At 47.5% G+C, this 26,131-nt stretch overlaps 1 protein-coding gene and 1 non-coding gene across 8 annotated transcripts in view; one reads left to right on the forward strand and one right to left on the reverse strand.

The window, feature by feature from the left end:
* MYRIP (myosin VIIA and Rab interacting protein) overlaps nt 1-26,131 on the reverse strand; it is a 557,931-nt gene that overhangs the window by 68,270 nt on the left and 463,530 nt on the right. For all 7 annotated transcript variants that reach the window (XM_089306531.1, XM_089306527.1, XM_008260267.5 and 4 more), the window contains 2 exons: nt 8,285-8,421; nt 3,225-3,305 (listed from right to left, as the gene is read on the reverse strand). In XM_089306531.1, the coding sequence (XP_089162657.1) occupies nt 3,225-3,305; nt 8,285-8,421 (218 nt within the window). The remainder of the gene's footprint in view (nt 1-3,224; nt 3,306-8,284; nt 8,422-26,131) is intronic.
* Nucleotides 14,550-14,622, forward strand: TRNAK-CUU (transfer RNA lysine (anticodon CUU)). The gene has a single exon. It is a non-coding gene; the product is annotated as a tRNA-Lys (tRNA).

The following is a 26,131-nucleotide window of genomic DNA, read 5'->3' on the forward strand; positions in this document are numbered from 1 at the left end:
GACTCCGTCACCGTGGGCCCATGGTCTCCTGCTCCTGGTTCTGGGGACCCTAAAGCTCAACCCAGGGTTCCTCCTTGATCCCTTCAATCACCCCAGTGCCTTGATGTCCATCCAGGGTCCTGGGTTTGCTTCCTCTGGAGCCGGACAGACTCCACCCCCTGTCCCCCTCCCATAGGTCATTCTCAGCAGGATCTGGCTGCATCCATTGTTGCATCCTGACACTAAGGACAGATCCGAGCACACACGGTGGCTTAACAAAGTAACAGCTTAAGGGTCCAATACAAGGAAACAATGGTTCTTTATCCAATTTGTCAGACAGACATTATTTTTGTTTTCACATAATGTGTCCTTGTGATGACAGGGATACAAGTTATTAAATGTCCTAAGAATACTGGGCTGTGATACTGGTTAAAAGCAAATACAAGGGGCCGGCGCTGGGTATAGTAGGCTCAGCCTTTGCAGGCAGCACCAGCATCCTATATGGGCAGCAGTACGAGTCCTGGCTGCTCCTCTTCTGATCCAGCTCTCTGCTGTGGCCTAGGAAAGCAGTGAAGGATGGCCCAAGTCCTCGGGTCCCTGCACCTGTGTGGAGACCTAGAAGAAACTCCTGGCTTCAAATCAGCCCAGCTGTGGCCATTGTGGTCATCTGGGGAGTGAACCAGTGGATGGAAGATCTCTCTATATATTTATTTTGAAAGGCAGAGTTACATATAAATAAATCTTAAAAAATAAGTAAAAAAAAATACTGGAAAGAGCATGAAGAAAAGGGAGCTTTTTTTTTTTTTTTTAAAATAATGATCTATTTATTTCAAAGACAGAGAGAGAGAGGAGAATGATCCTCCATCCACTGATTCATTCCCCAAATGGCTGCAATAGCTAAAGCTGGGCTGATCTGAAGCCAGGAGCCAGGAGCTTCCTCCAAAGTCTCCCATATGGGTGCAGGGGCCCAAGGACCTGGGTCATTTTCTACTGCTTTCCCAGGCCATAGAAGAGATCCGGAGCAGAAGTGGAGCAGCCAGGACTCAAACCGGTGGCCATGTGGGATGCTGGCACTGCAGGCGGTGACTCCCTCTACACCACAGCGTCAGCCTGGAAAAGGGAACTCTTTATGCACTACTGGTGGGACTTTAAGTTAGCATAGCCATTGTGGAGAACAGTAGGAGGCTGCTTCAAAACAAAACAACACAATGGGGCTGGTGCTGTGGCTCAGTGGGTTAAGCCGTCATCTGCAGTGCTGGCATCCAATATGGCCACCGGTTCCAGTCTCAGCTGCTCCACTTCCGATCCAGCTCCTTGTTAACGGTAGGGAAAGTAGTGGAAGCTGGCCGAAGTGCTTGGGCCCCTGGACCTACGTGGGTGACCTGTAAGAGGCTGCTGGCTCCAGGCTGTAGCCTGCCCTAGTCCCGGCCATTGCAGCCAACTAAGGAATGAACCACTGGATGGAAGATTCTCTGTCTCTTTCTCTGCCTTTCAAATTAAAAAATTCAAAAAGACAAAGAACAGGAGCAAACCAGTGGATGAAGATCCTCTGTCTCTTCCTCTCTCCCTCTCTGTAACTTTGCCTTTCAAATTAAAAACCAGATCTAACATAGGATCCAGTTATCCAAGATTTGAGTAGCATCCAAAGGAAAGGAAATAAGCATAGTGAATCGATACTTCTATTCCCATGTTTGTTGCTGCACTATCACAATGGCTAAGATGTAGAATTAATGTCTATGCTTATCAATGGATGAGTGGATAAAGAAACTGTGGTGTGCACACACAGTGACGTATTACACAACCACAAAAGGAACGTATGCGATCACTTGCAGCAGCATGGATAGGTGGCAGGACAGTGAGCTGAGTGAAGTAGCTAAGACACAGAAAGAAAAATACTGATACATGGATGCAAAAAAAAGTGAATGTGAATATAAAGTAGTGGCTGCTAGAAAGTAGGAAAGACTGTGGGACATGGAGGAGAGCGAAGGTTGCCCAATGGGTACCCAGTTACATGGAAGGAGTAGGATCTAGTATTCTACATATCGCAGGCAGACATAGTTCACAGGAAGCTACTCCATGGTTTATGAATGAGTAGAAGAGAGGAGTGTACAAGCATAAAGTAACAGTAAGGAGATGGAAACGTTAACTATCCTGATTGATCACTACATATTCATATATATATATATGCTCATCAAGAATTTTTAAATAATGTTCAAGGAAGTGGAAATGCAGGGCAGGAGAGGATGGCTGTGTCAAGTTTGGAAGATAAAGAAGGAATCTGTACTTCCTTTGCCTTTTTGTTCTATCTGGACCCTCAAGAATTGCTGGTATCTACCCACATGGGTAAGAGCAGATATTCTTAACTAACTCAGACACTAATCTCCTCTAGAAACACCCTCACAGACACACCCACAAATCGTTCTTTACTAGCCATTGGGCATCCTTTAGGGCAGTCAAGTTGACACATAAGATTAAGCATCCCAACACCCAGAGCAAGAATTGTTGGAGACACGGGTGAGTTATCTAGAAGGCACGGCTTGCCAACGTCAAGCTTTTTAGAGAAGGAGTTGAAGTGCTTCAGCAGTTTTTCCTTGAAATTAGAAGTCTGTTTTGCTTTTAACCACTGCTCTAAGGGGACTATTTTATTGGTATAAAAAAAAAAAAAAACAAGTTGGCCTTGTGCTGTGGTGTAGTAGGCTAAGCTTATGTACATAGCGCCAGCATCCAGTATAGGTGCTGGTTCATGTCCCAGCTGTTCCTCTTCTGATCCAGCTCTCTGCTATGGCCTGGGAAAGCAGCAGATGACCCAAGTCCTTGGGCCCCTGCACCCATATGGGAGACCTGGAAGAAGCTCCTGGCTTCAGATCAGCCCAGTTCCGGCCATTGTGGCCATTTGAGGAGTGAACCAGCAGATGGAAGACCTTTCGCTCTCTCTCCCTCTCTGTAACTCTATCTCACAAATAAATAAATAAAATCCTTATTATAGAGAAGTATAAGTTAACCAATAAATGGATTAATTATTTCTAGGAATATTTTAGAAGGAGATGCACAAATCAGAGGACTGATTATTAAGTTTCAATGCCAGTTGATCATCAAAGAGTTGGGTAGTGAATAGTTTTCCAGGCCACATTGTGTGTGGTGTGTGTGTGTGTATTTGCATCCAGGAGTAAGAAGTGATCTGGGAGACTCTGAAGGTTTTTTTTTTCCTCCAACTTCCCAGTAGCTATCAACACCAGCAACCTTACCTTCCGACTGCCTATAAAATGTTGAGTCACTTCCTGAAACGCTTCCTTCAGTCTCCAGATTTGACTCAAACAATCCTCCTCCTAGAATGAGAGGGAGACAGAGAGAATAAAAGGTTTATAGGGGACATCATCGCATTGGCAAACCACCAGTACTCACTTGGATTATGTTAGCCTTGCAAGTGGATTTAGAGAATCACGGGATCCACCACAATAAGGCTGTCATCTTGTACATATTTCCTCCCTCTCACAATAATTCCTGGTGAAGCATTCTGTCTCCTGTAACTCTCTTCCAGTACCTTCTGCTGTGACGTGAATGTTTATTGCCTCCCAAACTCATGCTGAACGCTAATTCCCTAGGCAACAATGCTGGGAGGTGGAAACCAACACCAAGTGATTAAGTCTCGAGAGCTCTGCTCCACGAATGTATTAACGTGTTTTCTCTGGAGTGGGCTAGTTATTAGGAGAGTGAGCTTGAAACAAAAGTGGCCCCTTCTTGCTCTCTCGGCCTCTTGTCTATGCTCTCCTGTCCTTCTGCCTAGGGATAACGTGGCAAGATGACCTTGGCCATGCTCTTGGACCTTCTAGCCCTTAGAACTCAAGAGCCCAATAAACTTCTACTGTTTATAAATGACCCAATCTCAAGATGTTCTGGTCCAGCAATACAAAATGGTCTAAGATACCTTCTTTGGAGGTAACGGAGAGGTCAAAGAAAGAGAGAGTGTGAGATCAGTTCCTTGACAGGCATCTTTCTAATTGTGTGACTCTGAGCAAGTTTCCTTATCTAACAGTTTCCAGAAAAACAGGAGTCATACGGCATAGTTCTCAGTACAGTTAAAATGTTCAGTGGGGAAGACTGATCTAGCCAGTGAGGATGCAATCAAGGGGCTGCCAGGAGGTTAGAGTACAGAGCTTAGCAAGTGGCTTGCACAGGGATGGGCAATGGGAGAACAGGTCGCATCCAAGGATTTATAGAAGAGGCAATGAGGAGTCCCAGAGAGGGATCAGATTTGTGCCTCCACAGGTGTGTCATGGCTACTGTGTAGAGAAGAGCTTGGAAGGAAAAGGGGGAGATGGGGAGTGAGGGGGGACAGGACACGAAAGCTCCAAGTGCCGCCCACTCTCTGGAGTTGGCTTGTGCTGAGATGGGCAGAGCAATGAGTGGAGAAACATACAATTTAGGAATTGGGAGAGACTCAGGTGTGCTTAGAAACCACCAGGAAGGATCTGTTTAAGACACGGGTTGGATAGGCAAGACAGAGTGACCTTGAGACCTTCCTGGAAGGTGACAGGAATTATATGCAAAGAACGAGAGGAGGGGCAGTAGACAGAGTAGGGGGATGGTGCCCCAACTGCAGCCTCAGGTAGCCTGTCTGACATGTGCAGAGGAAGGCGAGGTACTCCACTGAGAAAACGAGGAAACTGCAGAATTTGAGGAGAGATTATATTAAAATGTGTGTGAGCTTGCCACAGGACTGGGCTCATCAGGGGACAAGCTCCTGTTTTTCAAGACTTGAAATCAAGACTGTCTACACAATGTCTGGCCCTCTGTTTCTCTTTAAATGCATCGGTGGGAGCATCCGTGTCATTTAGGACGATGTGATTCTCTCCAAGGGCAGACAGCAATTGTTAGGGAGCACAATGAGTCAGCAGCCAGAGGACGCTGAGTCACTGCTTCTCATGACTTGGACGAACCTCTGATTTCATGTAATCCAGCTCTCTCAAAAGTTCACATGCGTCAATCAAATCCCAGATGAAAGATGCAAGAGACCTTTCCAATAATCATGTCAAAAATAGACACAGTACTAATATGTGCAACAGGGTTTGCTTTCCCCATCGTATTTATCCAATATGAAATAGAAGCACATACTATTTTTCCAATGGTTTCAAGACTAAGTATGTTAATAACGGCTACTTTTAGATTTTCATGTAGTGCTTCTTTTTAGGATAACTTAAAAATGTCATGCTGGCTCCATTAGATGGGCATGGAATTACTCAATGCCATTGGACACTATGTTACTTATAAATGTGGTTACTTAGGAATCTGATTTCTTTACTGGAATGCTGGCTTTGCGATGGCAGGGGGTAGCCCAGCACCTCCTCAACTTTTTTACACAGGTGGTGTTCAAAAACTGTTTACTAAAGAAATGGACAAATCTGAGACCTATCTGGAAAAACAATGAGTCTCCTTTTTTAGGCCTAATCTAGCACCTGATATGGGCCAAGGGAGAAGAGTGAGGCTAGCTTGGGAGGGACAGATGGCAGGACAAGGTGTGCACGTTAAAACATTGTCTGGTGATTGTGGATTTAGGCTTGGGTATCATCTCATAAATTGATGCCTATCTGCTTGTCTTCATGTTTATCAAAAGGAAACCGTTGTTTACATGGAGATACCATCATACTGAAGCAACTGATTATAATATGCACTTTTAGAAAATGTCTTGGAATTCACAAGGTGCGTTTCAGATGGAACTACTGCAGTAGTGAGAAGGCATGATGTGCCAGGCACGGATCCTTGTTTTGGGAACACAGAGATGGAGAAGCTACCACCTGCACATCAGGGACTGGCTGGAGATGTGGCCTTGTGAGGCATCACCTGGATGCAGCGTGGTACGTGCTGCTACTGAGGCTCAGATTAAACAAGTGTGAGTCACAGGGACTCAGCACCTCAGTCAACTTCAACTGTGGCAGGTGCTTGGCCCCAGCAACTGGTTCTCCTTTGAAAAGGACACTTGTACATGTCAAAGCCCTGCACCAGCCCACTTGGGATTCTTGTCCACTTCTACCTGTGGGGCCTTAGGAAGAAAGGGAGAGAAATCAGTATAGTGCTCGGCTCTATAGGATCCTCCACACATTTGCTTTCTCCCTCAATGTGCATCAAGTGGTAGAAGATGCCTCTAAGATTTGAATTTGGGGATATATTTAACTTTTATTTAGTAAATATAAATTTTCAAAGTACAGTTTATGGATTACAATGGCTTCCCCCCCCATAATTTCCCTCCCACTCGCACCCCTCCCATCTCCCGCTCCCTCTCCCATTCCATTCACATCAAGATTCATTTTCAATTCTCTTTATATATGGAAGATCAATTTAGTATATATTAAGTAAAGATTTCATCAGTTTGCACCCACACAGAAAGTGTAAAATACTGTTTGAGTACTAGTTATAGCATTACTTCACATTGGACAACACATTAAGGAAAGATCCCACATGAGGAGTAAGTACACAGTGACCCCTGTTGTTGACTTAACAATTTGACACTCTTGTTTATGGTGTCAGTAATCTCCCTAGTCTCTAGTCATGAGTTGCCAAGGCTATGGAAGCCTTTTGAGTTTGCCGACTTTGATCTTATTCCGACAGGGTCATAGTCAAAGTGGAAGTTCTCTCCTCCCTTCAGAGAAAGGTACCTCCTTCTTTGATGACCCATTCTTTCCACTGGGATCTCACTCGCAGAGATCTTTCATTTAGTTTTTTTTTTTTTTTTTTTTTTTTTTTTTTGCCAGAGTGTCTTGGCTTTCCATGCTTAAAATACTCTCATGGACTCTTCAGCCAGATCCGAATGCCTTAAGGGCTGATTCTGAGGCCAGAGTGCTGTTTAGGACATCTGCCATTCTATGAGTCTGCTGTGTATCCCGCTTCCCATGTTGGATCGTTCTCTCCCTTTTTGATTCTATCAGTTAGTATTAGCAGACACTAGTCTTGTATGTGTGATCCCTTTGACTCTTAGACCTCTCAGTGTGATCAACTGTGAACTGAAATTGATCACTTTGACTAGTGAGATGGCATTGGTACATGCCACCTTGATGGGATTGTATTGGAATCCCCTGGCACATTTCTAACTCCACCATTTGGGGCAAGTCCGATTGAGCATGTCCCACATTTGGGGATATTTAAAGGGGTAAATAAAATAGACCCATGGAAGCACAACACAGCAAAGAAAGATGGGATACAGATGAATGAGCAGATTCTATTCTAGAACCCTCATGGGATAGCTCTTGGGGTCAAGAAATGATGGTTGTGTTACTTTTAACCTTTATTTCTTTTTTGCCTTCACTCCTAGACCAAAAAAAAAAAAATGTAGGAAACTCAGTAGAGAGAAGATAAAAATAATATGTGGCAACCTCCGGCACTGCTCTCTTAGCTACAGGCTCCCGGAGTAGTTTGAAAGACAGACTCTAACAACCACCACAAAAAGCCCTAATGATGTTCTGTCTTTAATGCTTCCACCCTATTTTCCCATTGTCTAAGTGGCTGGCATGGTTTTCCATAAGATACAACTAACGACTTTCAGAGAATACAACAGCGTAAAATAATGATGGTGAAAAAGCTACAAATGATATGGATGAGATATTTTTTCTTTCTTGTTTCTCACGGATAAAAAGCATTCATCTGTGTCAGCAAGGGGATGAAAAAAACCTATCTCTACACAGAAAAAAAAATCACGCTTCTTTGGAAGACATGGTGTTCATATTCTGACAACCATTTCTTTGTACTAGCTGGTCTAACAGGACCGAATAATACAATTTCTCAATCTAGTTAATTTGTGGTTTTGGCTGTATTTTAATAGTATTGGCAAAATGGCAAAATCCTTCAACTTTTTTTTGGCAGGAAGCCGGTGCCTTCCTGAACCTCCCATTCCATCAAACACTGAACCTGGGAAGAACAGAATTTGGTAGGAAGAGAGGGGAGCAGAGGACACACATCCTGCGAGCGCAGACCTCATCTCTCTGCAACCAAAGGAAAATGACTTTCCAACGTTTTAATCCGTAAGGGATGACCAAGAATCTCTCACTTGAAAGGATCCAGAATTAAAACACTCACAGCTTGCAGAGATATTGGTCTTCTCTGTCCCTAACGTATGAGCTCTGGTTCAAAGGGATGCGGGAACCAAGAGTCAGAACTTGAGTTCCTGGCATCCGTCCCTCTGCTCTTCAAGATATCTAGGCAAACGTCTCTGCCCCACGTGTGTGCGCCCCAACAGACAGGGCCTGTCTCCCCCATAACCCAGGCTTTCCTCTCCTCGCTCCGCCCACCAAGTCCCCCCGAGCCACAGAGTACCTACCGAGAAGGTCAAAGCACGCGCCGCTCTCCAGCCGGTGTTTCCGGTACAGGTTCTTCAGGACCTTGGCGCTGCCGAAGCGCTTGAAGCGGCTCTTCACGTTGTTGTAGAACCATTCGAGAGACTGTGTTCTCAGAAGCCTGAGCGACGGACAGAATCACAGGACAGAACGTTACGAGTGTCCAACAGTGATTGGCAACCCGCGTTGCAGCTCCTTCCCATCGAGCTGTGGGGTTTATTTCTCCACCCTTGAACTCTGGGCTGAGCTCTGGGCCATGTGCAGTGGTGGAAGTGGTGCTGGGTGAGTCCTGAATCCTGCGGTTTCCTTCCCTGCTGCAACCCATCGGCAGGTGAGCGAGCCTAGCTGAGCCGGCTGTGTGATGAGATACATGCACAGCCCAATCACCCCCGCCCTGCCCTGGCCAACAGGGGGAGGCCACACTCTGCCAGTTGACCCCAGGCAAGACCAGCAGGCTCATCCAACCCGAGTCCAAAGAGCACGCTAATACATGCTTACTATTCTAAGATATTCCATTTGGAGGTGGTTTATTGTACGGCAGAGATGAACTGATGTGTCTGTTTAATAGGAGGCTTTGTATCTGACACTCTTTAGCATGAAGGACATTTTTAATCAAGCTTGGGTAAACAAAGAGCACAAGTCAGACAGCAAAATTCTCCAGGCTCTTTTAGAATCAGCCTGAAGCACCACGGAAAGTGGTTTCATGGTCAGTGCCACAATCATTGGTCCTAATCATTGTCAAGATCCTTTTCTTTAATGCCTGATGAGAACAAATCTCTCCAGACTTCCCACTTGCAGAATAGTTTTCGTTGCTGTTGTCACAATTATGGGTGTAATACTACACATGCAGAAAAACGCAATGAAGATAAAGACCGCCGATTCCAGGGACAAACAGCACAGTTAGCTGCTCTTCCTCTCCAGGCCCCAGTTTATGAAAGAGTGAAATGGAATCACACATTTTGACAAGTGTCTGGAACACTGTGAAGTGAATGGTGACATGGAGGTGACAGAAGGCACTGTCCTGCAGGAAGCAAGAGCTGGGATGCACTGTGGAGGTGACAGTGCAGCAAGGCCCTAGGGAGCATCCCCACCCCCGGCCATGCCCACCCCCCTGATCCCACCCACATGTCCCAGATGGCAGCTTTTCTGAGGCAGTGTCCCACCTCCGGTTTCCTTTCAAAAAACAGAGGTTCACTGGGAATTCTAACCTGTCCAGAGGCAGAGGAGGCTCGTTACCTTTGTTAACCAATCAAGTCTTTTTTTTAAATCATGAAGAGATAACAAAGTTCACCAGCCATCTGAAACAGCCCAGGGGCACAGGAAGAAAGTACCCAGATCCGAAAAGGACAAGTTACGAAAGTCCAGTATACATCATTCAAAGAACTGAAAATAACCCAAGATTCCAATTAATAGTGATTTGAAAGACACAACAGGCTAGTGTGATGTGAAATATAAGTACTCGGAGGACAAAAATGCCCCGGGAACAGAAAATGGAGTAAACACTTAACAGAAGGTCTAAACATTAAAGTCAATATAAAATTTCCTGAATATAGAAACAGCAGCCAAGAAGATAGGACCTATGAGAAGAAAAAGACCTGCAGGATCCGTGGAGGAGGTTCAGCATCTAACACAAATCCGTAAAGGGAGAGAAGAGAAAAAGGGAGAGGAGGAAAAAGAAGTCAAAGATTGAACACAGGAAAACTCTCCCAAACTAAGAAAGGCAACTCAAAAGGGGTCCCAGGGGCCAGTGTTGTGGCACAGTAGGGTAAGCTGCTGCTGTAACTCCACAGACATCCCATAGGAATACCAGGTCAGCACAGTTTTTGAGTGCTTATCCTCTGCTTACCTTTCACGTCACAACAGTCCATAGTATGGAGAAGTTTCTTTTAGATCATGATTGACTTTTAATTGGAATCTGAATTATTTTCAGTACTTTGGATTATCTTGATTTGACCTTTAGAAATTGTTGCTTGGTCATTCCTTCTTAGGTTATTGAGCTGTTTCAACTGTCTGGTTATCCCTGATCGTCTATTCATTTTTTTTTTAAACAAAGGGCCTGGTTAATTAAGAAAAGTAACTAGCATGAGTTACCCAGACCCCAGTTCCTTTACAGGTGGTCTCGGCCTTGCCCCCAAGGAAAGCTCCCCAGGAGAGTCCTCTCTGCTCTGCACTCCTGGGCTGTCTGGCCTGATAACACTGTCCTTCCCCCAAGGCAGGGCCCCTGGGGGAGGCTCCTCTGCTGGCCACCAAGCAGGCCCTCCAGTCTGACAGTGCTCCGTGAAACCTTGGGTGGGATTTCACCCAATTCACACTCAGCAAACTCTGTCCTAGAGGAGGAGGAGGAGGAGGAGGAGGAGGGGAAGGAGGAAAAGTGGGAAGAACTGGACCCCTCTCCCTTATAAGCCCCAGTCTGCACAAACACCCAGCACTCGGGGGTCTGCCGAGCCATCTGCCTGGCCTGCCAGGTGCATTCTCTCCATTGAACCATGCAACCTTGCTTTCCCCAGTCTGAGGGCCGGGGCACTTTCTCATATACTGTCCCATCCGTTCTGACAGATGCCCGACCCCTCGCTCACCATGATTCTGTCTCACATCTGAGTTCTTTCTCATGCAAAGACATCAACCTACCACCCATCTCTGCTAACATCTACAGGGAACCTATTTCCATTTTTGGCCTAAGACAAATCATTCGTAAGTCAACTGGCAATTTGTTTTGTTAAATGAGGAAGGGAGGCGACCCATGAAACATCACTGCTGTCACACATCCATTAAATTATCTTTCTGAAAAATACATCACAAGCCAAACCTGTCTGAAACAAGCAACTCAAAATTGAATCTTCCAAAGAGTCCTGGCTCATCTATTTTATTTTATTTTTTGACAGGCAGAGTTAGAGAGAGAGACAGAGAGAGAGGTCTTCCATCTGCTGGTTCACTCCCTAAATGGCCACAATAGCCAGAGCTGAGCTGATCTGAAGCCAGGAGCCAGAAGCCTCTTCCAGGTCTCCCATGCAGGTGCAGGGTCCAAGCACTTGGGCCATCCTCCACTGCCTTCCCAGGCCACAGCAGAGAGCTGGACTGGAAGAGGAGCAACCGGGACTCGAACCCGGCACACATATGGGATGCCAGCACCACAGGCAGAGGATTAACCAAGTAAGCCATGGCGCCGGCCCTGGCTCATCTATTATGAAGCACACTGTTCTGTTATCTTTATGACTATCCCTCACTTTGAATTTTCAGAACTTTTTCTCATGTTTACAGACTCCCTCACCCCTCTTTGGATACCTTCTCCCCATTTGCTGAGGTCTGGAGAGACAGAGCAACTAGACATGTGCCTGTTTCCCCACTGAACTAGAAGGCTTCTTGTTCATTTTGCTTTTCTCTATTTTCTGAAATGAGAACTGGAGTAGGGATTCAAAAACGGGAGCTCTCAACCATGTGCTCGTGCTATTCACAGGTACACAGTGTGAGCAGACACTGGCTCTCTTCAGTCTCTGACATGACTGCTTTACATTTTTAATAACATTTTAAATTCATTGCCACGTGTATTCGCCTTTCTTATTAAAAACTATCAAGCTATGTTCGGAATATAGAACATGCAAAAGATAGCCGAAAATGAAGAAAATAAAGACCACATCTAAATGAATGCATTTCAAAGCACAGAAGAAATGCAATTTGGGAAGAAAATGTCCTCCAGGCTGCCCCTCCCCACACAGCACCCTGCAGGGACAGCCCTGCAAGGCCTGGCTCTGCAGCTGAGAAAGCCCACCTTGGGCAGTGTTGGTGCAGGAATCGTTGACTGGACACTTGTCCCTCCGTCCCCAACTCAGTCCATGTGCTTCTGGAAGGGTCGGCCCTGCCTCTGGCTCCAGGAGCATGTTCCCATGACTCAGACCTGCCCATCAGGGTCCAGGCAGGGACTTTACTGAAGCTACTGCATAGAAATATCGGCTTTTTGCAGGACTGGCTCTGTGCCAGAATCAAAGGCTGGAGCTGTGGAAACCACCTTAGCCATCTCTTGGGAGAAACTCGTAGTTTCCTGACAAAAAGCAGATTTGACAGTGAGAAGGGATAGGGCCTTATATTATAGTTAGAATATTTGGCGCTGGCACCACGGCTCACTAGGCTAATCCTCCACCTAGCAGCGCCAGCACCCTGGGTTCTAGCCCCGGTTGGGGCGCCGGATTCTGTCCCGGTTGCCCCTCTTCCAGTCCAGCTCTCTGCCCAGGAGTGCAGTGGAGGATGGCCCAGGTGCTTGGGCCCTGCACCTGCATGGGAGACCAGGAGGAAGCACCTGGCTCCTGGCTTCGGATTGGCGCAGCGCGCTGGCCATAGCGGCCACTTGGGGGATGAACCAACAGAAAAAGGAAGACCTCTCTCTCTGTCTCTCTCTGTCTAACTCTGTCTGTCCAAAAAAAAAAAAAAAAAAAAAAAGAATATTTGGCTCCACACAACCTGAAGTCAACTCTATAAATTCTACAAAATCCATTTTTTTTGTTCAAGCCTTTTTGAGTTAGGTCTATTATCTGCAACCAAGAGTCTTAATTCCAAATTCTAGACACCCCTAAAAGGCTTCAAGGGCATCATCAGTACCTCTCCACTCTCTGGTTGCACTACAGCTCTCTGGAAAACAGAATCATTTTAGTGAACTCACAGATACAAGGCCTCCCCTTGCTCAAGCCTCAAGGCAGAATCGGGGCATCACCCTTGGGGGATATAGAGGTGGGGACCAGCTCTGGAGCCCCAGAGAATGACCAGCAAAACCACAGCTCAACGTGGGAAGCAGAAAACTCTTCCCTAGGAAGTGATGTGGTTCAGATTATGTCTCGACTTAGAGTTAATGTACAGAGCTATTTTGGAAGCCCCAGGGAAGGCTCAGTCATGATTATCCTCATTTGATATTGCTGCTTTTATTGTGTTTATTTAAAAATTCATCATTCAAGGGACACCAACTGGATGCATGTGGTTTGTGGAAGCTGAGACTTGGGCAGAGGGCTGTAAGGACATAGGGAGGCTTGGCTATGGGCACTGCTTTGTAGCCCACCCTCAGGTATCAGGCCTCCAATTGAACACACAATAACCTCAGACCCAGGTAGACAAGAAAGGAAGGGCCTTTCACCCTGCAGGCACAGAAGGCAGAGTGGACTCCTGTTTCCCTGCATGGATTCACTGTTCTCTCATTCATGCCTTCACTTTTTACTCAGTGCCCACTAAATGCCAGGTACTGAATTAGGAGCAAAAAGAGATGAAGTGTCCACTCCCCAGGGCTGCAGAAGAATCTGCTCAAAGATGCCCGATGAGTCATGAGACGGGATGAAAAGCCAAAGCCAGGATGTTGCAAAGGGTCAGACAGTCGGTGTTCCATGAGCCTGGGATTCTAGATCATTCCCACAGATGTGTAAGAAATGGAAGCCAGCCGCTCTTTTAGGCATCTCTTGGATGCCTGGCAGCTGTAGGAAGCAACTGTGCAGACAGCTGAGCAAGGATGCAGACCTGCTATGAGAAGCTTCCCAGCTGGGAACCGCCACGGGGACCTGGCTTGGTTTCCCTGGCTTAGTTTTTCAAAGATGCTAGATACGCCCCAGGGATGACCACACAATCCTTATCTCTGGGTGTTTTCACAGACTCAAACATGATGATTTGCTAAGACTAGAGCTTTTAAAAAACCAACAGCAAACATTTAAAACTCACCAATCACAACACTGTTGGAACTGGTTACTTTTAGTTCTTAGAGTTATTATTTTCTACAAAAATGGAATGATAAGTTGTAGCTTGTAGGGTTGATTGGAGGAAGAAATATATATATTTAATTTATATATAATGACTTACATATGTTATAATGATTCAATTAATGTGTGTGTCATATATAAATATGAATGACTCAGCTGAGAGTACCAACTGGGGATGCAGCTAAATCTGAGAGCGACTGAACACATCTTTCCTGCATGACCACTAAGCACCTACCATGGACCAATGTGGTGGAATGAGAAGGCCATGCCAAGATGGCCGCTGGCAACAGAAACTGCCTGGCAACAGGCTGTGATTGGATGGTTTCAGAAACCACATGACAACGGAGCCTGACTGACAACAGGCTGTGATTGGATGGGTTCAGAAACTGCCTGGCAACAGGCTGTGATTGGTTAGGGCATAGACTGCCCCTGACTGGATTGGCTGCCTTGGCTATGTCTATATAAGCTGCTGTAGCAACTGAAATAAATGAGTCTGCAGGCTGCTCGCCTCTGGCCTGCTTTTGCCTGGCTAGCTCAGTTGGTAGAGCATGGGACTCTTAATCCCAGGGTCGTGGGTTCAAGCCCCACGTTGGGCACCAGATGTTGCTGTGGATTTGTTCTGAAAGGAGGAGTGTGGTGGGAGCAAGAGGCACAGAGTCACCACACAGACCACTGGTTCCGGTAGTAAGAAAGGAGTTTCTCCTGCAGGGACATGTGGAGTTGTGACTTTTTCAAGTCTACCTGTCCCTTCCTGGCCAATGGCTTAGGCTGGGGTAGGCAGAATGCATCTGCCAAGGCAAGAGAGAGAGGCATGTGAGCTCTTCCCATGCTTGCTTGGTCCACAGCTGCGTCAGCCCCAGACAGGAAAGGGCCCCACACAGAAGGCAAGTGTCCGCCTGGTGGCTGGCACACACATGCTCACGAGATGCTGCATAATGCAGGAGGACCACCAAGGGCAAGTGAACCCGCGAGGCCTTGCCCCTAATAAGCTCTGGCAAGTGGACGTCACCCACATTAACTCCTTTGGTAAACTTAAGTTTGTCCATGTGGTGGTAGATACTTATTCAAAGGCTGTATATGCAACAGTCCAATCCGGAGAAAAGGCTAGTAATGTGATAAAGGCGATTAAGTCAGCCATGCTGGTCCTTGGTGTGCCCTGGACCATAAAGACTAATAATGGGCCAGCATATACATCACAGGAATTTAATTCCTTCCTGAGGTCCTGGAACATACAGTCTATCACAGGTATCCCATACAACCCACAGGGACAGGCAATCATTGAAAGAACTCATAGGACAATTAAAGATCTCTTACAAAGACAGAAAAACAACCATGTGCCCCCAGACCCACAGCTTGTTTTGACTGAGGTCCTTTTCACTATTAATTTTCTTACTTTTGATTCCCAAGGGATCAGCCCAGCTTATAAACACTGGGGATCCTTTCCACCCCAGACCCCAGCCCCTATGGTTAGGTAGAAAGACCCCCTGACAGGAGAATGGAAGGGACCACATCCTCTGCTAACCGAGGGTCAAGTATATGCTTGTGTCTTTCTAGAGAATATGGGACAACCCATTTGGATACAAGACAGAAACATCAAGCCTGCAACTGACAGCCAACCAGAACCAGCTGAACAAGACTGAGAGTCCGCCTTGTTAACAGACGCAACTGCCCTATCATCCTATCCTGAGAAACTGACGGTCACCACATCCACTACTGTTTTATACCTACTAGCTCTGGTCAGTCACTCAAACAGCCCATAGCCTGTGTGTGGTCATGCCATTCCTGATTACCATTGTTCTTCATTCCTACCCCTATTTGAGCAAGCGCTCCTGTGGTCTCCCATTTTGAGTGCTGGTTAGTCAATGATGGGTAAGATCCCCTGGGGGACAACCTAAGACAGGCACAGGTGCATATGGAGACCACATGGAAATGGGGTCAACAATGGTATGGCCAAGAATCATGCCTCCCATTGCTCAAAAATAAATGAAAAGTGGGAAATGTGGTGGAATGAGAAGGCCATGCCAAGATGGCCGCTGGCAACAGAAACTGCCTGGCAACAGGCTGTGATTGGATGGTTTCAGAAACCACATGACAACGGAGCCTGACTGACAACAGGCTGTGATTGGATGGGTTCAGAAACTGCCTGGCAACAGGCTGTGATTGGTTAGGGCATAGACTGCCCCTGACTGGATTGGCTGCCTTGGCTATGTCTATATAAGCTGCTGTAGCAACTGAAATAAATGAGTCTGCAGGCTGCTTGTCTCAGGCCTGCTTTCACCCGACTCCTGGGGTCTGTGTGGTGACTCCGCACCTCTTGCCCCCACCACGCTCCTCCTCTCAGAACGAATCCACAGCAACATCCCAAATGCTTCAAATGAGTGATTCTCAGTATGGGACACAGACCTCAATGAGGACAACAGCATCATCCTTTGGTAGGTGACTTTGTCCCCAGACATGCACGTTCTTATCCACCCTACCCCCTCTTCTGCCATACTCCATTCCTGTATGGATAATGAAGGATTGTGACGAAAGATGTTACTGATGAGGCAGCAAAACTGACCGAGAACCACACACCTCTCAGAGGATGTCAGTAGATGTGTGACACAGATGTGTGACTGGATCTGTCCTTTAAGAGCTCATACAATGGTCAGGATGACAAGAAGGGCAGCACTAAGGGTCAGAGGCAAGGCTGGGCTGTGGCCACCTTCCCAGGGAAGCTGCCCCTGAAGGAAGGAGTGTGGGCTCAGAGCGACAGCGCTGTGGGGAAGCACAGCACCATGGATAAAGCTGAGATTCTAGAACCAGAGAGAAATGGGTTCAAACTCTGGATCTCTCTCTTTCCAGAAGCGTTGCATCAAGCAAGTTACTGTTGGTGCTTTAATCTTCAGCAAAATGGGAAAAGTATTAACCCCACCTCCTGTAGCACTTGGCAGAGAGCTTTAAGCACAATATAATCTAACACAAAATTACAGTTCCATTTGAAATATACCTTATTAGTAGTATCATCAGTAGTACAGTTTTGAGCCTGGGTTTCGAGCCTGGCTCTGCTCCCCACGAGCTGAACAAGTCAGTTAACTTCACTCTGCACAGGGAGAAGAAGGGAAGCAGGGGGGCTTGGGGGTAGTTGTGGAGAAGTGAGGAAAACAGCTGCTGTCATCACCAACCTGGGATTCATCCACCTCCTGAGCAATCGCAGCAGGATGACACAGAAAACCAAACCCGTCCTCCCTAAAATGGTTCATTAAAAAAAATCTCCTTCAGAACTCTACAAACACAGCATGATGCCATTAATGTACATTAAAAGTATCATACAGAGCACCACTATATACATATGTTGGTCAGACTACATTGTAACGTCACGTGGCATGTATGGGAACCATACATCCACTTCCAAGGCGAGAGGGAAACACAGCCAGAGAGGAGCTCGAAGCTTTAATGATGCAGACATGTTTCCTCTCCTTCATGTCACTGCAAAGCAAGTCTGAGTGGCGCATGGTGTCCTTACAGCATGCCAGGGACTTTTGAGAACGTCTCAAACACTCCCAAATACAAACACAACAAAATCCCAAATACACATTCTTTCCACCTGTGGTCTCCATTCTCCTCCATCAAACCTAATCCAACTTCTTCCCCTCTCTTCCGCGTGTGAACCCTTTGGGAGCGCTCCACGGCGCTGTGCTCATGAATTATTCAGGAATCTGTGTGCGCTGCTCAGTGAAAGCGTGCGTCAAGAGAAGGGACCACAGGTGGGTCACAAGCCTCACAGTTTGGGCCACTACACCAAGACGATCTTTGCAAGGAGAACACGATCCTACTCTTTTTGTTGTTGTTGTTGTTGTTGTTGTAAAATGAAAACATAAACACCTCCCCAGCTCCTGTTTCCGCTGGCTTCCCAGGAGGGTTCATTCTGTGTCTTAATTTGTACTTTCATGACTGGCTCAGTTAATATGCATTTCCTTCCCTCCTTGTACCTCTGCTTTCCCTGCAGACTCTTCTTCCTTCAGCTCCTTTCTTCCAGCCCCCACACAGCGCAGGCATCTGCATGCTTCCCACCGGGAAGCGCCACGTGGTCTCAGCTTGCGTATCAGTCCATCGCATTACTGTTCACTCCCGCCTCGATCCAACAGTCTGTGAGCCGACATGAGCATCCCTGTGCTAGCTTTGACAAAGCCAATGTGCTCAACATGGAGGACTGGCCTGGGGCTGCAAGTTATGTCCAGGGCCAGGCTGCACTGCTAGCTAGCACATAGCTAGCACATGCTGGGTGACCTCTGTGCACACAGGTACTAGACGTCATACCCATCTTTAAAAAAATTTATGTATGTACGTATTCATTAAATGAACCATGGAAACAGTCTCTCTCTCTCTCTCTCTCTCTCTCTCTCTCTCTCTCTCTCTCTCTCTCTCACACACACACATACACATACACCCCAACACGCAGATGCTAGCAAGAGATCTCCTATTTGCTAGTTCACTTCCCAAACGCCCACAGTGGATGGCACTGGGCAGGCTGAAGGCAAACTCAATCCAGATCTCCCACAGGGGTGAACCCAGTCACTTGAGCCCTCACTGCTGTCTCCCAGTGTCTGCACTGGCAGGCATCTGGAATGAGGAGCAGGCGCTGGGATCAGGGACAGGTGCATCGTAACTGCTGCCTCAAATGCCTGCTCTTGCCCGTCATTTTGTATCCCTCTAGTTCACCGTGGGGTCAAAGATTCTGCAACACACCTGCAGTGAGCCTGTTGGTTAAGCAGCCCAGTGGGCAGCAAATGTCCAAGCTGGAAAAGCAGGATGGGGCAGCCACTTCATGCTCCCAGGTGGGGGCTTCCTGAAGAATCCTGCCTTAGATCCACAGAGAGATCAAAACCCTAAGGGGACCCAGAACTGCTCAGGGTCCCAGCCGAGGAAGCATGTCCATGCGCCATTGCAGTTTTCATGCCACAGCTCCTGGGCTTCTGGGGACTTTCTTGACCACATCTGCTGAGGGGCTGCAATGCTCTGGGAGCTGCAGGTGGGCAGGGAGACAGACAGGGAAAGGGGCTGCAGCCCTAGCAGTGTCTCTTGCTCCTCAGCTTCAAGGCTGCCTTGCGAGGTTTGCAGCGGCAGAGAGGGAACAGCACTGCGTTGGTAACTTCAATGCCGCTGGGACCCTCTTTGGGGTAAAATTCTCTTCTGTAGCTAAGTTTTCACTCCTCTGCCCCCTCCCCCACAAGTGAACTCCTTTTCTGCAGCCGTGGAGAATGAACAGAGTATTTTTTACACCTCTAAGGTCTTGTTTTCTTCTGGCCTCATTTCACCACCTGGTGGGACAACACCTTCCCTAATCCCTAGCTCAGAGAAGGCCTTCCGAAGCAAACTGACATTTCCATTAGCACTGAAGAAATTGATTTCTCCTACAATGACAAAGGCACAGTTGAGATTCCTTTGGCCATCAGGCATCGGCCTCCTTTTGAGCTTTTGCGGTGGTTTCTGCTGGAGAGGACCCTTGTTTCTATGCCCAGAGTCTCAGAAGGATCCAATCTGCAAGACTGAAGGGAACTGAGACAAGTCCTGTTTTTAAAAATCAGGAATTTGGGGCCAGTGCTGTGGTGTAGTGAGTAAAGCCACCACCTGCAGTGCCAGCATCCCATATGAGCACTGGTTCTAATCCCGGCTGCTCCACTTCTGGTCCAGCTCTCTGCTATGGCCTGGGAAAACAGTAGAAGATGGCCCAAGTCCTTGGACCCCTGCCCCAGTGTGGGGGACCTGGAAGAAGATCCCGGCTTTGGATCAGCACAGGTCCGGCCATTGTGGCCATTTGAGAAGTGGACCAGCGGACCTCTCTCTCTCTCTCTCTCTCTGCAGTTCTGCCTTTCAAACAAACAAAGAGACTTAACTTTAAAAAAATGAGGAATTCTCTTTTTATATATACCTAAGAAAAGTTTTGAAAAAGAAAAGCTATGGGGGAGAAGGAAGCTTTTCCCATACCAGATGCTGGGATACATTACAGATGAACAAAATTTAAGACAATGGAGTGGGGTGGGTGTTTGGCACAGCACTTGTTGGTACTTCGAATGCTCACAGCCCTTACTGGAGTACCAGGTTCAAGTTACCGCTACTCCGCTTCTGATCCAGCTTCTCCGGGGAGGCAGCAGATGATGGGTCAAGTACATGAAGTCTTTGACTGCATGAGGGAGACCTGGATAGAGTTCCTGGCTCCTGATCTCAGCCTGGCACAGCCCTGGTTGTTGGGAGCATTGAGGGAGTGAATCAATGGATAGATTTCTGTCTGCCTCCCTGCCTTTAACAAAAAAATTAAAATACATAAACCAAAGTTATCAGAAAACCAATGCAGTATATTTAAAAAAACCCGTAATTATAAATAGAAAAAAAAAACCCACCTGGAAGTAAACATATCAAAGTGCAATGCGCTATCTCTGGACAGTGGAATTACGTCATTTTCTTTAATTTTGCAAACTGCATAGACATATACGATTTTATAAACAGAAAAGAATGTATGAAATTGTTCCTACTAAGAGGAAGAAAGACTGCACTCCCTAACGTGTATTAGGAAGGTCCAGCAGCCACAGGGCAAAGAGGCCTGCACCTCTGCCCTCCTCACTCACTTATGTGTGATACTGGGGGAATCTCTTAGCTCTCCTTGAACCTCAGATTCCTCATTTAAAAGCAGTGTCCGTGAAATCTACCCCACAGGCTGCAGAATTACAGACCCTGTCACAAAGCCCCTATTATGATGCTGTTGCATAGAGGATTGCATCCAAGAAAGATGGGTTCTAAGTATGGTGAGAAAATAAATAAAATACATACAAAAAAGAGTGAGGGCAGAATGAAAAATAATAATTAGAACACTACTGAGCTCTGCTCATACGGATTTCAGATTAATGGGAGTTCGCAGTCACTGGTAATAGAAATCATTGAGAAAATACCTGTATTCACCTTTCGTAAGTGTGTGTTGGGTGGTGATGACACAAGGGTTGCCATTCTCACACTGGCAGTTCTTCACAGTTCTCAGAAGTAACTCCCAGAGATGTAGGGAGCACCCATTTTACAGAGTTCCAATCAACTCAGGACATTTTTTGAGTGTGTTGGTGTGCCAAGTCTAGTGTAAGTTCTGGAGTTTAAAGGCTAAGGACAGCCATTGTAGCCTCCTGGGCACACAGTGCAGAAGAGGATGGTGTGGAAGTGAGCTGTGATGGGCATACAGCTAATCAGGATGGGGTGTATGGGGAGAGCTCCAGTCCAGAGGGAAGGCGGGAGGTTCACTTACGACGCCTGGATTTGGGGCAACTACCACACCCTCAGGTAGCGATACCTGGTAGACATGTGAATGCGCCCACGTGGATATATAGGATGCGTCAAAAAGCTCATGGAAAATGTGTATATTATGATGTGCATAATGTACTTGAGGTCTCTGCCTATGGGACCCCAGGAATAGGTATTCAATGACTCTCAAGGTGGCAAGTTCTATCCCTGCCAACAAATCGTAAGCCTTTATCTTTATATACCAAAATAAATGTGTTTTTAAGGATATTTTCCATGAACTTTTTGAAGTATTCACATATATCCTGAGGAGGATAGAAACTGGAACTAGAAATGTAGGTTTGGGAGTTCCCGGCCCACAGGCAGTATTTAAGCTAACAGTGGGTGTCTTGGAGGTATCCCGATTCTGCTGAAGACAATGGGAACAGGTTACGTAATGCGCTCACTCATCACTGACTGGACTAGAAGCAGATCTGGGAGGAGATGGCAGACCTCATTCCCGTATCAGTGCCGTGATCTCTGTCTGGGCTGTTTACTTCCAGGAGCCCGGGTGGTGTTCTTAACGCGAACTGGGCTTTTGCTCCAAAACCAAAGGAAATAGAAGCCCCACGAATCAAAGAATGTGAAGATCTGAAGTCAGTGCACTGTTTCCCTTAAATTCCTCCCTTAGTTTCACACTGCAAATAACGATCACTTCAAGCCACTTGTGTAAACAGCTCTCTAGTTTCCTTTTCCATGACATGAGTCAGTGTAAACGTGAGGTACGCTCCTTGGAAGGCAGACTCGAGTCACATACCTCAGCTCAAGGACAGCACTGAACATACACTCTCATGAAAGCTTCGGAGAAGAACGCCAGACTAACACAACATCGTGGCGCATGCTCAGAACCTCGTTGCCGGTGATGAAGCAAGGCTTCCCTAGGCTCTGTCCCAACCCGGTGGGGACCTGTGCAAGCTGAAGTTACTATGGAGGAGGCCTCAGGAGTGCTTGCAGACCTTACAGCTCCTCCAGCCAGCAGCCTGGGTACCACCCAGGAGCTTGACAGAGAAGCACCATCTCAGCTGGCCACACTCACCCTTGCACCTGCTGAATCAGAGTCTGTACTTCTGCAAAATTCCCAAGTGCATCAAAGCTTGGGAAGCGTGGGATGAGCAACACAGACCAGGTGTTTTCAGAGGTGGTGCAATTTTGTTTTTAAATTTTTAAAATTTATTTGACAGGTAGAGTTATAGACAGTGAGAGAGAGAGAGAGAGACAGAGAGAAAGGTCTTCCTTCTCCGTTGGTTCACCCCCCAAATGGCCGCTATGGCTGGCGCTGCACCGATCCAAAGCCAGGAGCCAGGTGCCTCCTCCTGGTCTCCCACGCAGGTGCAGGTATCCAAGCACTTGGGCCATCCTCCACTGCCCTTCCGGGCCACAGTAGAGAGCTGGACTGGAAGAGGAGCAGCCAGGACTAGAACTCAGTGCTCATATGGGATGCCAGCGCTGCAGGTGGAGGATTAGCCAGGTGAGCCATGGTGCCAGCCCCGGACTTTTCTTTTAAAGAAGTAAACCCAAAGAGTTGCTCTTGCCCTATAAGAGTCACCATATGGGATCAGTTGGAGGACCTTGACTTGTCCATTAGGGCTGGTCACTGACACCAGTTAGGGACTTTCATGGTTGTTTTATGTCATCTGAGAGCAAAGCCATTGGGCACCAGCTCCTCTGAGGGTCTCCTGCCAGCAGAGAGAGGCATGTGTGCCCGGAAGTTTCCAAGTGGGTCTGTCCCCTGCTGTGGCAGCTCGCCTTGCTAAATGCTCAGTATTGAGGGAAGGCCCCAGGGACGGACTCAGCACCAGAATCACTCAATCCAGTCTGTTTCACGAGACTCGACTCTTAGGCATTCGTATTTCTGAAAAGCTCTTTGGATACAGTGTCCCAAAGAAGCTCAAGGGATTTGGAAATTGGTGACCAAATTTCTAAACAAAAATCCCTCAAAATAATGCAAAATCTCTCTTTCAGGTATAGGCAGTTTTTCCCCCCCAAATATTTCAGAGGTTTTGTTTCTTCAAATGCACATGGAGATGATCCATGCTTCTTCAGATATAATCAATGTCTACTGATTGAGTTCATGGGGCTCCCTCAGCACAGAACCTCCCCCAAGGCATCTTCTCAGTAGAGTTCTCAACCTCAGCATTAGTATTTTATACTAAGTCTCTTTTCACCCTTACTCGGAAGGGTGTGTGTGTAATTTGTAAACAGTAAAAATAGACTTGGCAAGAAAATGTGTTCAGTTCTTGCATTCCATCTTAATCAAAATGCCAGGCTCGGGGTCAAGCTGTTTCTTAACTGTCTGTAGTTGTTGAATCTGAGTTTGCATCAGGATCTCCTGGAGAGCTCGTGAAAACCCAGCCTGCTGGTCATGACCCTGAGCCTCTGAGTCGGCTGGGGTTCAGACTGGGTGGGGCCTGGAATGAGCATTTGGACAGCTCCTCCCACGAAGGTGACATGTTACTGTCGGTCAGAGACCACACTTTGAGAAGCACTGATTTTACACACAGAGAGGGCATGGCACAAAGAGCCCGTGGTAAATATTCTGGACTGAACACCATGGGGATAGCCATAGAATCTTAATCAGGGGTTTGGAAGGTAGGAGGCCTCCAGCCCTGACAGCTCAGAGGCCCTGGAGCACAAGAGCCAGAGCCATCAGCTCTAAAAGTCACGAGACGCTGGGAGTCCAGATGGAACTGAACAGCCCTCGTGCTGCGATCCCTGAGTGTGCCGCTGGGAATTTGCACAGATGTGGCTGGGAGGCTGGAAAGTCACGCTCCGTTGATACGTGACAGCTGCCATTAACATGAGGCACCCTGTTAAGGAAAGGAGGCAGAGCTGACAAGCAACGGGAAGGCAGAAAAGCCTGGAGATGAAGTGAGTATAGCGCAGCTGCTCCCGGGCCTCTGTGCACAATTTCTCCGGTCCTTAAGGAAGCTAGAGGGATGCAGGTGAGCAAGCTGAGGCTGCAGGAGATTCAAGATGCCAGCACCACAGAGGTAGTAAGCGGCAGAGCTGGAACATGAGTCGCATCTGGCCTCGAAGCCCGTCCATCCCACTAGATCACCTGTAGTGTAGGTGTCATTTTTGAGCCTACTTCTAAGCCATCTACAATCAGCCTGTTTAATCCTCACAGCAACCCCATGGGACAGGTATGTTATTACTCCCCAGTTCACAGAAGTTCCACCCCCTGCCTGAGACTATCTGGCCTCATAGAGTCAGAGCCAGGGCTCGAGTGCCTGGTCCTGATGCAGGGTCTGCACCCATCACCACTGCTCTGCTTCTTCCGTACAGGGTGCTGGGGGGAGACTGATGGAAGGAAGGCAATTAGGCAGGCGGAGGTGGGAGGCCTGCCCAAAGAGGAGAGGTCAAAACAGCTGCTCAACCATGCCAGCTGCTGGAGCAGCCAAGCCTCAGAGGGCTGAGTTGGCCTGGGGTCTCACATGCCCATCTCCTCCATTATGCTGATCCAACAGGACGCAACTTCTGCAGGCCAGAACAATTTCCTTCACACCCACCAGCTGGCCAGAGCATCCTTGCCAGATCTCAGATTCCCTCCTGGAAGGCCATCCCTTTCCTCCATTACTGAGCCTACCTGAGCAGCCCCCAAAGTAAGGAAGGGCCGGGAGAAAGGCCAGGCACACAGCAGGGACAGAGCATCAGTCACCGCCGAGTCCAGCTCTCTCCTCCCTGTGTCTCCAGCAGCCCCAGACCTGACCACAGTGGTGAGTGGTCCTGACCCTTCTCCTAGCGAGCTGACCCGGTGTGGAATGGAGTGCTCTTCCTCAGAATTTTTCACGGCTGTAGACATCAAAACATCAAAACATGCTGGGTTCCTAGAAGGCACTCACAAGGTACCTTCATGTAGGGGAGAATCCTGGCCCAAATGAGTGTGATTTGGTTGTCGCTGTGTTTGGAACTTGGAGCTTTGAGCTTCTGGATGCTCTGCAGCCAACCTCTGAAGGAAGCATCCTTCCTTGGAACGGGGCAAGATAAAAGATGTCAAAGATTCTCCTGCTGAGAGGTGCAATCTAAATTCCTTGTCCTCTTGGGTCTGTACTGGCGTTGATGACTTTCTGGTTCCCTAGAACGTGGCAGAAGTGAAGTCTGATTTCTAAGGCTCACTCCTAAGAGGTCTGAACTTCCCTTCTAGGATGCTCCAGCATGCTGTTTGCCCTAGGTGCAGGGCAGTTGTACAGGTGGTCTTGAACTCAGTTCTACTCCCTTTCTCGCTTGTAGTTCTCAAGAACTTTACAATGTGCTAGGAAGAGAGCATCCTGAAATAGGAACAGACCAGAACAGCTCCGGCTCTGTTCCAGTTCCCCACTTCCCTATAGAAATGTCCATCTGCCAATGCTTTAGCCTACGGGATCACAAGGCAGGCAGCTTCTCAGGGCTGCTCTGCTGTGATGTGAGTAGGGCACATACAGATGGGACTCCATCTTCCCAGGCAACTTTCTTGAGTCATGGGGGTGGGATCATCACCGTGAATCCTAGGTTTCTGTTGTCTCTTGCTGCCTGTCTGTTAAGCAAAAAAACCTACCACCATGAGAGAGAACGGTCTTCCATCCATTGGCTCACTCCCCAGATGGCTGTAACACAGCTGGGCCTATCTGAAGTCAGGAGCCAGGAGCTTCTTCCAGATCTCTCATGCGGGTGCACGCACCCAAGGACTTTGGACCATCTTCCACTGCTTTCTCAGGTCAAAGAAGAGAGCTGGATCTGAATAGAAGCAGATGGGACACAAACCGGCATCCATATGGGATGCTGGCACTGCAGGCAGAGGCTTAGCCTACTATATCACAGTGCCAGCCC

This window comes from Oryctolagus cuniculus, chromosome 10 (genome assembly GCF_051225735.1).
Source record: "Oryctolagus cuniculus isolate XC-2025 breed Fujian yellow rabbit chromosome 10, ASM5122573v1, whole genome shotgun sequence".
Classification (NCBI taxonomy): domain Eukaryota; kingdom Metazoa; phylum Chordata; class Mammalia; order Lagomorpha; family Leporidae; genus Oryctolagus; species Oryctolagus cuniculus.